The sequence below is a fragment of the Eleginops maclovinus genome, chromosome 21 (genome assembly GCF_036324505.1).
Source record: "Eleginops maclovinus isolate JMC-PN-2008 ecotype Puerto Natales chromosome 21, JC_Emac_rtc_rv5, whole genome shotgun sequence".
NCBI lineage: Eukaryota > Metazoa > Chordata > Actinopteri > Perciformes > Eleginopidae > Eleginops > Eleginops maclovinus.
This window is the reverse complement of record NC_086369.1, coordinates 15515265-15532137: the sequence shown is the minus strand read 5'-3', so window position 1 is coordinate 15532137 and position 16873 is coordinate 15515265. Positions and strand designations below refer to the sequence as shown.

The following is a 16873-nucleotide window of genomic DNA, read 5'->3' as shown; positions in this document are numbered from 1 at the left end:
TTCATCCCGGGGCCGGCGGAGACACAGGGCTGCTCTGTTGTGTTGTGGTCCAGGCGGAGCGGAGGTGGCGGGAGTTAACAGGACCTTTGAGCCACATCGACCGGCTCCAGGAAATTGGCTGAAGAAGAGGCCAGCCCCCACCACCCCCCAGACACAGGGGGAGGAAGAGTTGTCTACAGATTACTCAGAATGTGTGAGGAGGGATTGATTTGACAGAAAAGTAATTGCGAATGAAATCACTTTTATTATCGTTTGGTGATTTCAATGCAACTTTTTTTTGTCAGAAGTTAAGCTCGTATTGAAGCGCAGACCATGAGCTAATCCTCCAAACTATGTTAACTTTTGCACCATAAAATATAATTACGTCTTGGATTGGAGACATGACTTGCTTCCTGTTGGGTCTTCAGGGCTGAGTCATTGAGCTATGACCTGTCCTTTTTTTAATCGAGGAAAGAGTGCAGGGTCACGCTGTAAAGTATTTTTAAAAGCAGGGAGGTTTTTCTGGCGGAATATCAAAGGCAGAATCCAGGGCATGACTGCATCTCACATCAAGTCTTTTTATACCCCGCGCTGCCTCTCAAAGATGTGGTTAAATAATGTTCGGAGCAGACTGGATGTCCTGCAGAGACAACAGCTAAACTCTGAGAGCGACTCCATTTAATAAGCCCGTTTTAGTTATTGCTTCCCCGACAGGCTGCTTCTCTGTTTGTGTTTTTATGTTGCTAATGATTCAAAATGCACTCTGATTTTGTTCGGGGCTCCTGAAAGTTTCGCTCGTTTATATATGGTGGTGTGTGTTTCTCAGTAGATGTAAACCAAACAAAACATAATGAGATTGGGTGTTTTTTAGTCTGTCTGCACCATTTGCATATTGGCAGAAACAAACAGAACATTACCAGGCCTCTCCGGTTTGCATTTTAATGTTGCCCTTTGAAACTCTGTCCTATATTTATATGCAGGTTTCTCACAATGAGGGTTTAGAAATGAGAAGAAATGCATCTTGTTTTTGTTTCTTCACTCAAGGGGAAACTCATTTTCTCCATGTAGTGTTTTGGCAATACGTGTCAGCTTCTGTTTTCCTCTTCCTCTCTATCTTTGCATTACCTGGAGTTAAACTCAGGTAAACATTCAGCACCTCAGTCAGCGGTGATCACCTGTATTCATGCCCTAAATGAACCCCTTTCTTCTCTGTGTTGCAGCTGACAAATCTGACAGAGATCCACGATCAGATCAGCGGGATGGCTCGGTGTCCCTACAACCCGCTGCACAACTCCACCGCCCTCATCACCTCCAGCGGGGAGCTCTACGCCGCCACCGCCATGGACTTCTCCGGGAGAGACCCCGCCATCTACCGCAGCCTGGGGGGCCTGCCTCCGCTGCGCACCGCCCAGTACAACTCCAAGTGGCTCAACGGTAAGGGGCTGTCGATATAGATGGAGATGCTCCTTAAAAAAAGACTGAAGGGTGCAGGGTAACCCACAGTAAACCAAACTATATCAGAATACCAGCGCTACTGGACACAACTTCAGTTCAATATTACTGTCAAAGACTAGAAGGAGAAAGAGAGATGCATTGACACCAGTTCTAATGTCTATTTAAGAGGATTCAAAGCACAAAGCACATCTGATGAAGCAACATGCAAATTTCAAAGTTTGCACAATTAAAAACATCAATAGAGCAAACTTTGCAATTGCATGTTGCTTCATCAGATTTACTGTGCTTTAAATCATCTTAAATGGACTTTAGAGTTGCCAATGACACACAGTAGCAACTAGATGCACACCTTATAATACAAAAAGCAGTCATTTCAAATGTGACTGAAGTAAACGTGTTAGAATCAATGCTAGTTCCCCTGCACCACTGAGTATTGAGTGAAGCACGGAGTAGTAATTGTAAGTAGAAGATATTACCATAATATAACATAAACACTTTGAGAGGATACCAGAATAATATAAGATGGATGATAATGCAGATATTAAATAAAGTAAAGTATTTATTTTTCTTCTCGGCTGTTGAACTGCAGCTTTTTGTGACTCCGAGTTTTGCTCAATATTTAATCATGGCAGATGTGTATCTAACACGGGAGCATTCCTCCAGAGAGAAAGAGAAGATGTATGCTTTCTTCTGTAGCATCTTATCAGTAGAAACTACTATTTCTAAACTTTCTAAGCAACTAGAAAATCTTTGTATAGCTTTTCTTTGAGGAGCGTAAAATGTGAAGTCGTCAGAAATCAATGTCTCCTTCCCGCTGGAAAGTTCAGACCGGAGAACTTCAGGGCGTCCAGCGGTTCAATCAGAGTGTTGTCAGCGAGAGACTTTTATCTGATTCACATTTAAGCTAAATTGAAAAAATAAATTAAAAGCCACCACATGCATTGCATCGCAGCAACCTTTTGGGAAAAGGTTTAATAACTAATTTTATGGCGAATTGATTTTTCTCCCTTTTGTCTCCCCCATGCACTGCCCTCCACAGATGCAGAGGAGAAATGAGGAGTGGGGGACACTTTCATTTAAAGGAGAATGAAATCACTGTCAGGGAGAATAAAGTGTGCGGTTTACATCCAATAATGTCAAACATAAAGATGGAGACGGTGGCGTGGAGGTGGCGTGTCTCAGATCGGGCGAGGGCGATTATGCTACACCTGTGTTGGTCGTTTCTCATCCTAACCTTTAGGTCTGCGGAGTGAGCAATGAGTTTTCTCATACCGGCCCAATGTCATTAATAACATGGCCTGTGGTTATTAATCCTGATCACCTGCTGTTGTGTGGGCCTCACACACATACACATGCACACACACACACACACACACGCACGCATGCACACACACACACACACACACACACACACACACACACACACACACACACACACACACACACACACCGCGAGTCAATCAGTCATTGCACTGCCTCTTACTCCCACAGCATTAAGTAATGTTTCTTCTTCCTCTCTCTGAACCTCATTTTTCATTGCCTCTCCTCATTTTCTCTTCCTTCCGTGTCTTGGTATTATTCCCTATGTTTTGTTCTCCTGGGTCATTCTTTAAATTCACTTTATTTGATGGTTTTATTGTATTTGTATTTTAAGTACTCTTTATCTTATCTTGCCTTTTTTTATTATAATTCTATTTATCTTAATCTGTAAATCCCACTGTGTCTTTTGTGGTATTGGGCTGTATAAATAAACTCTGATTTGATTTCCTCCCGCCACAGAACCGAACTTCGTCTCCTCTTACGACATCGGCAACTTCACCTACTTCTTCTTCCGGGAGAACGCGGTGGAGCACGACTGTGGCCGGACGGTGTTTTCCCGGGCCGGAAGAGTCTGTAAGAACGACATCGGAGGACGCTTCCTGCTGGAGGACACGTGGACGACCTTCATGAAGGCCCGGCTGAACTGCTCCCGCCCTGGAGAGATCCCCTTCAACTACAACGAGCTGCAGGGAACCTTTTACCTGCCGGAGCTGGAGCTGCTCTATGGCATCTTCACCACCAACGTGTGAGTTTCAAAAACTCTATCAATTAAAGTGCAATCATTAGACTGACAAGCTATCTGAAGCCTGAAAATAGGGGCCAGACGATAAACAGGAAGTATTCATAATATATTTATGCATTAAACACAAACATTTACAAGCTAAATACATCTCACTCTAACAAAATACCCCAAAACAAAAGTACCAAATGATGCTAAACATTAATTATATCAGGCTTGGCATAGGTTTATAAACATAGACGCATTTCACAGTAAAGGAAAGTGGTTTAGAGCCATTTAGTGTATTCAACATTTTACATATTTACCCAACAAATGCAAAGCAAAGCAAAAAGAATGACCAATGTGTAACAATATTCAAATTACATCCATGATTTATCAAATCTCAGACTCCTTTTGGTGCTATTGCTATATGTTCTACTCTTAAATAAGGCAGTAAAGAGATTTCTGGATTTCTAATCAGCGTTGACCAATAAAGTCCTGATTTTGTTCAATCCTGTAATATTTCCATCTCCAAAGTCCTGATTGTGTTCTGTTCTGCGTTGTTATTCACACACTCTTCTTTGAGATGAATCCAGTCTTTGTAAATGATAGTCAATTATCGAGTCGTCAGATTCAAGTTATTTTCCAAATCACTGTCTTTGTCTGAATGAAGCAAAAGGCGATCAGAGTGAAATCAGATGAAAACGTCTTTGGCTCTTTGTTGATTTTTATGCCCCCGCAGAATGGCTTCATGTATAATTCACGGTGTTGTTGACGGCACGTTGTCAGTAAACAAAATGCACTTGGACTGCATTAACTAGACATGTGTCCTTTGTGCAGCGCGCACACCGAGCGTATGAAGATGAGTGATATATGACAGCCATGTGCATCTAAATTTGAATTTCCTAGAGAAAAATCCACCCATAAACACTCCCACATAACCCCTTATTCCAGTGTGTGACATTTAAACCGCATGAAATAAAACACATCATCACTTACTAACGTTAACGCTGCGTCGGGCACATAGAGATAGGATGCACCCATGGATGAAAAGCAATATTTCTATTGTCACAAACACTCTTTTTTTTACTTCCTCATTCAGACACACGCACACACACCATTATTAAAAGCTGAGTAATCTATTCTTTATGGTCAATGCGTTCCCACTGCTTAAAAAAAAGTCTCTTGAAGGGCGTTGCAAACATTTCCCCCTGCAGGCACAGCGTTTAATGAACAGCCGCGGTGGATTATAATTCAGCGCGCTCACTTTAAGTTGAGAGTTAATTCTCTCATTTTTTACTTTCTGTTCGGACGGAGGACTTGTTGAAACTGACAGCTTGAAAAGTCAAAGCTGTATTTCAGGCCTGGGATCTGCACGGTGAATCAGACGGGCCCGGCAGCTTAATTGTGTCCCATTGCAGGATTTATAATCCAATAATGACGATCACTTACGTCTGTCGGTCCGCTCTTTGATTTGTATTGTTGGTCGGGAATAAAACACACACCCAGAGGTCAGATTTACAAATACCAGCTCAATCTGGACTGAGTTATTTACTACTGCTTTGGTGTCATTTCCTCCAACACTCCCCTCACTCATAAATCACCCCCCCTCACTCTCATTGTTTCGTCTCTTCTTTGTTTTCCTGACTTTCAGAAACAGCATTGCTGCGTCGGCAGTGTGTGCCTTCAATCTCAGCGCCATATCGCAGGTTTTCAACGGGCCCTTCAAGTACCAGGAGAACTCCCGCTCAGCGTGGCTGCCGTACCCCAACCCCAACCCGGACTTTCAGGTAACCAAACACACCTCAGAGACACTGAAACGAGACAGAGAGGGTCTGCTTCCCAAAAGGATTCGATCATTTGTTCATGCTGGAGGGGATCTAGACCCAAGTTGTGGAGACATAAGAGGAGAGAAGATTATTAAGTGGTCTTCAACATATACTATTTTAGACAATGTAATAAAGGGATGAGTTTGAGGTCAGAGTAGATAATTACAAAGACAAGGACAAAAGAAAATATGCCAAGAAGTCTTAAAATGTGTTGATCAGTGCCTGATTTAGGGTCATTTCATAATCAAAAAGCATGGGTGGATTTTACTTTTAGCTTATGCAAAGGCACTTCCACTTAGTCTATCTATCGTTCAGCTTCATTTCTTATTATTGTGCAAATGAAACTTGTGTTTTTTATTTGTTAGTTAGCCGTTCCTGGTGCCTGCTATCTTAAAATGTTAACAAAGTTTGCTTTGAAAAATATTTGGGACAAAATTGGGACTATTTGAAAAAGTGGTGGGGAAAGGTCCACCACCGTTCCCAGTTTAAAAGACACGTAGGTGGGGTCAGAAGCATGTGGTGTGTGTGTGTGTCCACCATGCTTCAGACTCCCAGCTCTTCTCATTAATTTCCTCTCCTTCAATCACCGCTCTCTCTGAACACATTTACGGCCGCTCGTTATAAAATCCAGTCATTTTTTACCGTGGCACAATCGTTCCTTTAAGGTGTTTCATTGCCTCGTTACGTGAACTCTAGTCCCCTTTCTAATAAACCGTCCGTGTTTTGCACAAGTGGCACTTTATGTTTATGTTTTATGTCCTCCGTCTTAAAACCGAGAGCAGTGCCAGGTCACTTGATTTTAGTCCCTGACGACACAGAGGGAATGTTTTATTAGCTCTCTGTTGTAACGCGCTTAGAAAGATAGCGAGGGAGCTAATCCACGCCGCTCTCCGTGAGGGATTGAATTCCCTCTGAGGTCTCGCTGCCAATCTGTGACACACGCCTCACTTCCACACATGTTTCCCATCACGGGCCCTCTATCATGTTTCTGTCAACCCAGCAGCTGCAGGAGGAACCGCAGAAATACTATCGAGAAGTCCCACACACACATTATCTGTAAGACATGCAGGGAAAAGGATGTTCTGAAAGTGCTTGCTGTGAAAAAGCATGGATCTGTCTGACCTGCGATGCTGACCACATATTTATTGTGCTTAGCATACTGTAGGTACATCAAAGAGCAGTTTTCTATATACCATAAGCTTTTATGAGGCTGAGTTCCTCAAGGATAAACCAGGATCTGTTCTTCCCCTCTCTATTCTCATCCCTCCCTTAAGCTCCGGCACAATAGCTGCTCCTCACCACTGGACCGATACACACTTTATCTAGGTTTCAGTGACATCTTCATCAAGCATTTGTCAATGTTGGAGGATTAGATTTACGAGCGGAGGATTTATGGCCTGCCTCGTTCCTTTTTTTTACTGCCCCTTTGTTCACACACGCACACACACAACACCTCATGCATACATATCCTCTGTACACAAATACGGCCCTCAAAAATGCGTGGTTGTTGATTGCTGTCAAATAGGGATAATTATCACGGTGAAGTCATCACTCACTGGTCATTGATTGAGGGCCTAATTCCCATTCTGTCTGCAGAGTAAAAACGCCCATTTATTTGAACCTCAGGGATTGACCCTGCTGGGTTTCCTCGGGGCGTGAGGAGCTGATACCGTCTCTGTGTCGTATGGGATTTCTGTCACACTGTAATGGCTGAATGTACAAATGCATTCATTTAGATCCATAGAGAAACAATATGTCATGAACTTTTTAGAAAAATCTGTATTATTTATGACACTAATGGCCTTTAACTTTAATAGTCCCAATACCAAGCAATAAATACATAAAAATTGTATGTATAGTACCTCAAATTAGAGGCTGCATTACACTCATTATCGTGCCGTTTGTAAATGAGTTTACCAGCTGACGTTACGGTGCAACAAACGCCAGAATCATGCAAAACTGTCTCAAATCATTCACACAGAAATCAGCACACCTGCTATAAAAGTCAGACAGAGATGAATAGTTCCAGTTTATTAAAATATTGGCAATGCAGAGCCATTAGTACTTGCACACTGTTGCATATAGTACATTTGAGTTGGAGTCAAAGCTGAATGCTGCTGGAAAGTTTGAGATATTTCACAACACTAATCAAGAGTACTCCTTTCAATATGTATGATCAGTCGGAGCCAAAACTGATCAAATGTTAAGTTATAACCAGGATGCTGACTTTTGAAGTGACCTGAAAGCATTTTAAACAAAAGCCCATTTGGCAAAAAAAAACATGGTGTAATACATATTCCTCTGAGGCACTTATCATCCTGGCACAGTGAGCTGATGATGACCGGAGTGTTGGATGGGCCCTCAGCCAAATGGTGGTTCTGTCCCTCACCTTGACTGTACGGAGGAAATCACCACATCCGTCTCTCTGCTCATTCACACATCTCATACACCCTCGCCGGTCCGAGCAGAGCTTTGTCTCAGTGTGACAGAAATACAATCACACTTAGACACACACATGCACGCAATGCAAGGCCAAACCACGAAAGGAAACCTAAGACATATGTTATTATAAAACCCTCCCCACACACACACACACACACCCGCTCCACATTTATCCCATAAGCAGGAGGCTCATTTAAGGAGCACACAGTGTTGCATTCCCCTGTCCTTCAGGGCTTTAATTTCCCATCTCCTGATGTGGCGAGGGCGCTGATCCGTTGCCCATCTCAGGAAAGTCCACCATGATTTCTCTTCTGTCAGCCCAGGGAGAGGCGAGGGATTGATCTGTATAAAGTGTCCGTACTGTTGCTTCTGCAGCGTGTCAGCAGGAACTAATCACCAGCCAAGGTCTAGTTAGCCCGGAGCGAATCCGCACACTGCGTCTGCTGCTCAAAACAAAAACCGTGCCAGTCATTTGGGTTATTGTAATTATCGTGCATGGCTTATTTTTGTTTTGGAGAAGGCCGGTTCTTTGTGGACAGGGCCTCAATCCACAACCCTGACCCTATACAGGGACTCACTGAGAAGGACACACATGGTTAGCTTTACTCATCAAGCTCTGCCTCAGCTGGCCTGGCTTTGTGCTGCTCTTAGTCACATTCTGCAGGCTGGAAAACAGGCTCTACATCCTCGCCCTAAACAGCATGAAAAATGACACTGTTCTACATATTGCTCAGGTGATGCAATGCTTTTTAAAGGGATTGAGATCTCTAAAACACACAAACTGTTCCCTGGACAGCATGCCACAGACACATAAAGAGAATGTTCTTTGCAGCACTTTATATTTTACTATGCAATTAGTGCTCTATCTTGATAATGCAGCTTTTCTCTCTTTTATATTATTTATAATGCTGGTTGGAAGCTCTTTCACATATAAAGGACTACATAAATTAACACTCTATTGTTAAAAAGCTCACCATCACAATAAAATAACTCCCACGTCGACACTGTTCTTTTATTGCACTCCTTCTTATTAAATGAAGTCAGGAAAATATCTAACATATTACACATTATAACAACGTGCTGCAGTACGGACTCTACTGGGAATACAAACAAAACCTGATAAAACCAATGAATCTGTGTCCATGACATCTACCTATTCATGTGAGATGTGTCGGTTCCTGTTGTAATTTCTTCTCTGAGTAGTCCTTTGTTTGAACGATATGGCTGCATTTCCTCTAATAACATGAACAGCAATAATAAAGCTCTGAAGATGAAAGCATTTTTAAAGATATGAGACGAGCAATCAAAGACTTTATTATTGGGGTACCAGCAAAACTCACCAGTAGTATGTATGGATAAGAGGAAAAACCTAATAAAGGAGATATCTATTGCTCAGTTAAACACTCATTCAGTCTTGGTGGTGTATGGACAGAGTGTTAAAGTCGTGAGGATACAAAACTATAACAAAGAAGCTGCAATCGACTTTATAGCCTCGTCCATTTAATCATTCGATCGCTCTCTCTTCATATCTCTGGTAGGACAGGAGACTTATTAACATAGCTTTTCCTCCCACAGTGCTCTGAGCTGTTATTAATGCACTCCTCTCTGCTCCCCCCCCCCCCCCTCGACAGTGCGGTACCATCGACTCGGGCTCCTACGTGAACCTGACGGAGAGGAACCTGCAGGACGCTCAGAAGTTCCTGCTCATGCACGAGGTGGTCCAACCCGTGGTTCCAGTGCCCTACTTCATGGAGGACAACGTGCGCTTCACTCATGTGGCGGTGGATGTGGTGCAGGGGAAGGACACGCTACTGCACATCATATACCTGGCGACAGGTGGGTTCATGGTGCTACGTGCGTTCTGTGTGCATGCTGTCCATATTTCTGTCTCTGTTTTGTATTATTTGCAATATTTTGAGACTTTTTATTGACCCTTAAACCTTTTTTTCAATCGCTTTCTGAGTTTGAGCAATGGGGTGCTACCTTCCAAATAAGTGAACACAGTTACAGTATAGAGGTTTTGAAGCCTCTGACATTAGCATTTTTGGTTGTGGCTTCCCTAAGAAAGGCCCTATGTCGATGGAGTTTGGGAGACTCAGCTTGGCCAGGTACCGTTAGCAAACACAAGCGATTATTAGATCATTTGATCCATCCAAAAATGGGAACAGATGTAATAAATCAAGTAATACTTAGTGTCATTTTCTCCTAAACTACATACTTCTTTTTGCAGACTTAGGTTGTCCTTGGGTCCCACATTACGTCCTATTTTGCTTATTTCACACTTTTTCTATTTCTGTGCGTTCACAGGTTTTATGTTGACGGTTGTTTGCCAGTGTTGCACTGTCAGCCAAATGTGCACGTATCACACCTACAGTCTTGGAGCAGCAGATTAGCATTGATTAGCATTTTGAACTTTTAATAAATAATACCCAACATCACTTTCTAAATTCAAGCTTTAATTTGTAACTATTTTGCCGTGAAAATTGATTGTTTTACATAAATAAGTTTCATCTAAAAGACGTTTTAAGGGGCCTTAAGACCTTGAAGGTGCAGCCGTTGCACATAAAAAAGAAAATGATGAAAGCAATAGATGTGTACTTCTGAGGAGTTATCAAAGCCCCATCTTCTGACCTGAGTCTGATCACTCCTTCCCTCCATATGTCCTCCACATGCACCGACGGAACACACATCGCTCCTGTGCATCAGTCAGTAAAACATTGTAGACACCATGAAACAGCCAACAGCCGTGTGTCAAAAGGAAACGCACCTGTGATTAATAATACACACACACACACACACACAGCTCTCACTCCATGTTATCCCTCCCCGAGCTGCCTGCTTATCAGGACATTGTTTGATCACATGGACAATATGTGATGTTATACTTTGCACAGAAACAGTATCAGCTGCAGACACACACCGGCGTATGGTGTGTATCCGGTGTTATGATAAAACAGACGGTATGGATTACGGGAGGATGTTGTGAACAGAATTTAAATGCAGTGCGACCCACTTCACCGTGCTAATGTACCGCAGCCCCGCAGGGAAATGTCAACATGATCGTCCCATTGTTAGTCAATGTTATTTTAGGATATCACACACACACACACACACACACACACACACACACACACACACACACACACACACACACACACACACACACACACACAGCCTGTTCCAGTCCACCGGCTCTACGCTTGGCATCTCCCTCGAAAACTCCCCTCTCATTGTTTGCACGGCGCTGTGATCAATGCAGCGTCGGAGCAGAGCTGCCCACACGGCAGGTTCCCCAGACACTAACCAGACGCTAATGAAAACATCTGAAATCCTGCCAAGGCCATCGGGTAGCGCACATACTGTACCTAATCACATGCTATTGTTAACGCTTAAACGCACCCCGCTGATTGGGACCGCTGTGGAGAACCCAATACCTCCAACCGGGGGTCCGGAGACGTCCCGGTGCTATGTTTTTCTAACGTGTGGCTCGCAGCTCATTTCCCCCCACCCTCATTAGTCAGCAGCAGCGTTTTTCTCCAGCAGAATTCTGTTAAATGCAAAGGACATTCCTGAAAGTTTCTTGGCCAAACAAAAGAGCAATTTTCCAACTAAGAGCTGAGCGCCAGTGGAGGTACGTGCCCTGAGAGTAAAGAGGAATTACTTTCTCATTACATATCACTCATTGGAAAAGTAATTACACTGCTTCAGTAATTATTCAACACGAGTTTCTCGACACATGCGGGATTAAAGAAAAGACATGTAAGATAAGAAAAGACGTCTTTAGGTTGCAGGGAAGTGAGTACGCTTACAAGTAAATAGAGAGAAGGATCCAGAACTAAATGCTGTCAGTGTGTAGGCAAGGCTTTTCCATGGGTGGAAAATAACGCGTTTATCCCCCATAGTGATTCGGATCTGCTCCCAAATGTGATGGCTTCTTCCTCTGCCATTGCTGCACCCTTTCACCTTGTTTTATGGAAATTAAGCAAGTAGTTTTTCAGTGTTTTGTTGTCCTTTATACCTCTATTTCTTGCACTGTCTGGACTAGTCTTTTCACTGAAGCTACAAGAGCATTATCAGTGATTATCACCCTTTTTTTCAGACATAAGTGAAGCTAAATGTAATATTTTGAGGACAAATTTGACAATTTCTTTAATTGTAGGCAACTAGAGTATTCGGTTGGGTAGTTAGGTAGAAAATATTGTTTTTTGGGTCAGAATAACGGCATTTTGAAACTACTATTTGGTGAAGCCGGCCCCTTCTGACCCATAGAGGATAATATGAGGCTAATAACCATTGATAAAGCCCATTAAAGAGACCAGTACCATTAACCCAATTGACATCAGCACTCGATGAAACAAGAAGGGAAACAACAACCTCATTATGAGAGTTCTGAAGGTCACCTGAACTGGTTATTCTCATTACCGTAACAAGTTACTTAATAATGCCCAGCACTGCCCGGGGCCATGCTCAACTTTTTACATGCCTTACTTTGAAACTTCGTATTAGTAATTCACCCTGCTCTCCTTTCCAGCACTGTGCACCCAATTACTGCTTCTGCACCCAGGGGATTGCATGTATAATATATGGTGTTTGTTTTAGCCCTCCAAAAAAGGAAAATGCCCCCCAACGTCTTCACACCTTACGTAAGAATAAAGGTCACAGTGACGAGGGTTTCCTCACTTTCTCTGGAATACACCCTTAAAGAAAGTAGGCTAGCACATCATGTATTCCGCTGTCATACTGTACCTGTTCCCTGTGTGCAGCTCTGCATGTTGATGGCAAACCAAGCCCAGCCACCTCCAGTGTGTTTGACAGTCTTGTATTACAGCGTCTTTGTTAGGAAGCCATTGTTGTGTGGTTCATACCGAGTTCACATTGAAGTGTATATTTTGTTGTTTTTCTCTCTGCTGTTCTTACCCTGCCTCTTCTTTACCTGTGCAGATGAAACACCTGCTTCCCTCTTGGTGACTGATCCTCTCTCTACCCCTCCCCTCTTTCTCCTCCAGATTATGGCACTATCAGGAAAGTGCTCTCCCCTCTCAATCAGTCCACGGGGAGCTGCCTATTGGAGGAGATTGAGCTGTTCCCGCCCAGGAAGAGGCAGCCGATCCGAAGCCTGCTGATCCTGCACAGCCGCAGCGAGCTCTACGTGGGAGTGAGAGACCAGGTCATCAAGATCCCGCTCAAGAGATGCAGCTACCACAAGAGCAGAGAGTGAGTGTATGAGCATTCATCTCAACGGAAACTGTCAAAAAACCAAAATGCACACAGAAGTTTCAAAGCTCCCTCCTTCCAGAAGCTGTGTTTATCTGAGCCAGCCAGGCTCAGATTTTAAACCCTGCAAATCAGCTTTTGTCCGAGCCACTCAAACTGCCCTCTGTCCATCTGTCTGCATCTCCCTCACACACACACTGCTGCAGCTGTGTGTGTGTGAGGCAGATATATTGAGTTTCTGTCTGTCTTGAAGACGCTACGTCAAGGCATAAATATTGGCAAATGAAAAACCCAGAGACAGAGGCCCGGGTGTGAAGTCTCACCACCAGATTGGGATCACATTCATCATCACACAGAGAGGATTCACACCTGCATTCCTTATCTCCCGCACAATGAAGAGTTAAGGCTTCATATTACACCTGTGGCTCTGTGATATATGCTGCAGCCTTTATGGGCACTTAATCACTATATTCCCTTTTTCTAAGAGAGTGCAAGAGAGTCAGAGGAACTAAAGAGATAAAAGGAATAAAACCAGTGATGCGGTTCGTGCCGGGTCAGAAACCTCACCTTCTGGAAGGGCCATCCTTTAACGCTTTAGAAGCTGGTTTCCATCTTCATGATCTCATATCAGGACAATATTTAATGTCCTAGTGACTTCTTGTCATGCATATTCTAGCTAGGGTTTGGTACAGCATGCACAGTCTGAGACAAATGTTTTCTGGAGATTTGGATGTCTTTTGCACAACAGAGAGCAGAATGGGTTGGAGTCTGGGTTGGCACGAACCTCCAGTATATTGACTTTAGTGTCAACAAAGAGTAAGGTAATGCTAGTATTCTCTCCTGCAGACTTGGCAACTTGCATTGTTTGCATCTCTTAAGGCATCATTTATTCACCCCCCTAATTATAGTGACACTTGATTCACTAGTACAGTCATTCCCTACTGTTCCTAACGTACTGTAGTTTTCCATGTAGCAGAAAGACGTCTAGATGCTTGTTTTGTCACAATCTGTTTCATTCTGAATTGTCACAGTCTGTCGGCTTCCTGTTTTACTTTGAAAGGTGTTCACCCCCTCTGCTTCCTGTCTCTGTGTGTTCCCTCCTGTCTGATTGTCTGACTGTGATTCACCCCCCCTCATCTTCAGTATCTACTTAAATTGGTCCTTTAACTTCCTTCAACTCACATTACTTTATTATGCTTATTGTTATTATGTATGAAGCTCATATTATGGAAATGTGCAGAACTAGCATTTCTTCCAACAATATACATATTTCCTTTTAATTTCCTTTCGTATTTCCTCTGCCCTCCTTTGTTTTGTCCAGTGGGAATAATGATAGAGAGTAGAGGCAGGGGGTTGTGGGGGGTTTAGATTGTACCACATGCAACAACATAGGGAGATTACTTGTTAAACCACACATTAAATAAAGGAGTACCACCGTGCACACAGTACAGTGAGAGGTACCGGGTTCATCTCTTTGAGGTTTACCTGAAATACTAGAAGGCTGCCTCTCTGTTTGTCTCACTGACGGCTGGTATGCAGTCCCTGGGCCCCTGGAGGTCCTCTGGAGGACATGTATCATCTTGTTCTTTCTCCCTTTTCTCACCTCAAATATCCTTCATCTTGCAAATAAAGTCCCCAAAAGTCTTTGTTAGCCTCCCAGACGCTGCGTCAGACTGTTCCTGCATCTTCACATGCATGGGTGCCTATGGTCTTCTGTCCTTGCCTGCTGCGCTCGGTTCATTGTGATGAAACCCACGGACAACTTGGGTTTCATTTCACCTGGGGCTCGTGGCTCAGAGATGTGTCATTGTGCTGTCACCACAGTCTCCTATTTGCATGAAAAAAGTAACATCAGGCTCTTTATTGCACTCAATAAACCACCTGAAGCAGATACTGCAAAGACACATCCATCTCTGCTGCAGTTTTCTCAGAAAATATCTGCTGGGCTGATAAGCTCCTCTCTGTCACTTGAGGAGCTCCTGACTTTAATTTGATTTGCACTCGCCTCTCTTTCTACACCTGCTCTCTTTGTCCGATCCTAGTTCATATGTTTTATCATTTCTTCCAGCCTTTTCCTTCTTTGTCTCGACCTGGCGTTAGATTTAATGTCCTGTCATGACGCAGAGCTATCTGTATTCACATGTGAGCGGTTAATAAAAGCCTGTTAAACTTTACTGTTCCTTGCAGAGCCTGTGTGGGGGCCAGGGACCCGTACTGTGGTTGGGACCTTCTATTGAAGAAGTGCACCACGCTGGAGGAGAGTGTCCGGATGAGCCAATGGGAGCAGAGCATCTCAAAATGTCCTGTGAGTATCACTGCTGTACATACCTTACTTCCTTTGTTTCCTTTACTTTGAAACCTTTAAATAAAACGTCCTGGAGTTCAGCTCATACTGAACTTCCCTTTAGAGAACAGAGCGCTGCCTCCATCACTCACCTCTGACTGCTCCCTCATTAGCAAAACGGCTCGTCCATTTATTTCAGCGTGCACCACATTTCTGAGCAGTGTTGGGGGGGGGGGGGGTTACGCCTGCATTTCACAGACGTCATGTTCAGTGCTGTTGGCCTTCATGCCCTTTTTATGTGGCTTCATGTTCACAGGAATATTTGGCAGTCAGGCCACCGAGCTCCAGTGGCATCTGTCATCATAACTCTGGCAGAAACTCGGCTAACATCCTCACATGATTCGTGACACACACATTAACATTTTGCCAGGTTACTATTGGATGCATTCAGCATGTTCTTTCTTGTGCAAGAGTCCTAAACCCCGTCCTGGGAGTATACCTGGAGAAAACAGTCATACTTTCATTTATGATATCTCTGATATTCTGCCTCATTTTTATATAGATATGGACTTTATATTTTATTTTCATTGGAGCATTATATGAATATAGAGCATTTGAGGTGATGGGATGCCGATATCTTCGTCTTTAAGACGGAGACAGGCTAGCTGTTTAACCATGATTTCCAGTCTTAATGCTAAGCTAAGCTAACTGTCCTTAACTTACTACTTTAGATGCATGATTTAAATGAAGATAATATCCATGTTTCCATCAGTTTCAATGTTTGCTTTCTTTTATAATGTAATGTAAACTTTTAGAGTTTAAATAAATCGATGTCTTTATTAATAAGCAGTAGAGGAGCTGGTGCGTGGATATCGTTATGTTTTATCAGAGCCAGGCTATAGCACGTTAACAATGTTTGCCCGTCTTTCTGCTGAGTTAACTTTCTCTACATTATTGCTTTAAATGCAGGATTTAATTAAAGATACTTGGCGCAGCAGCAGAGCCTCCCCTTCCTTAGTTTTAAACTATTGGTCACACACCGCTGCCCACAGCCATAATGCAATATGTATTTACTCACTTAACCTACCCAGATCCATTTAGCGCGAGCATGAATTAACTCTGGCAGTAATCACTTTGCATCCTGACGGAGATAAATGACTTTACAATGGGGCTCATGAAGCCAGACCAAAATGGGGAAAGTGTGTGCATGCAACAACTCACTGCCAGGACATGAAAACTGAGAAACAACACGTCGTCTTTTATCACAGTTAGTGTCTCACTCCCTATGAGTCCATTAACAGCTTCAGAAAAAAGGCTAAACTGGCTGAATTTCTCCTGCAAATGGAAGTAGTGGAGCTGGAGGCCAGTGAAGGTTTCACGCTGAGGATCGATGTGTAGGAGCGTCTCAAACGCACTCACAGAACGCCATCTGGCCATCTCACACGTCTATATGGAAAAAGTTGTTGTTGTGGGGAAGTGTGAGTCACCGTCCTGTATGTTTCCTCTCAACTGAAATGGAAATTTCTGCTCAATAAATGTTTTCATGGAACCCTCTTTGCTTAAAAATCATTTCAATCAGCCCCCACTCTAAAAGCATGACTTTGCAGAATATAACAGAGACAGCTTTACCCA

At 43.2% G+C, this 16873-nt stretch overlaps 1 protein-coding gene across 3 annotated transcripts in view; it reads left to right on the top strand.

The window, feature by feature from the left end:
* Positions 1–16873, top strand: part of sema5a (sema domain, seven thrombospondin repeats (type 1 and type 1-like), transmembrane domain (TM) and short cytoplasmic domain, (semaphorin) 5A) — a 112512-nt gene that overhangs the window by 57449 nt on the left and 38190 nt on the right. For all 3 annotated transcript variants that reach the window (XM_063912127.1, XM_063912125.1, XM_063912126.1), the window contains exons 7-12: positions 1200–1413; positions 3214–3499; positions 5127–5262; positions 9375–9579; positions 12750–12957; positions 15145–15262. In XM_063912127.1, coding sequence (XP_063768197.1) covers positions 1200–1413; positions 3214–3499; positions 5127–5262; positions 9375–9579; positions 12750–12957; positions 15145–15262 — 1167 coding nt within the window. The remainder of the gene's footprint in view (positions 1–1199; positions 1414–3213; positions 3500–5126; positions 5263–9374; positions 9580–12749; positions 12958–15144; positions 15263–16873) is intronic.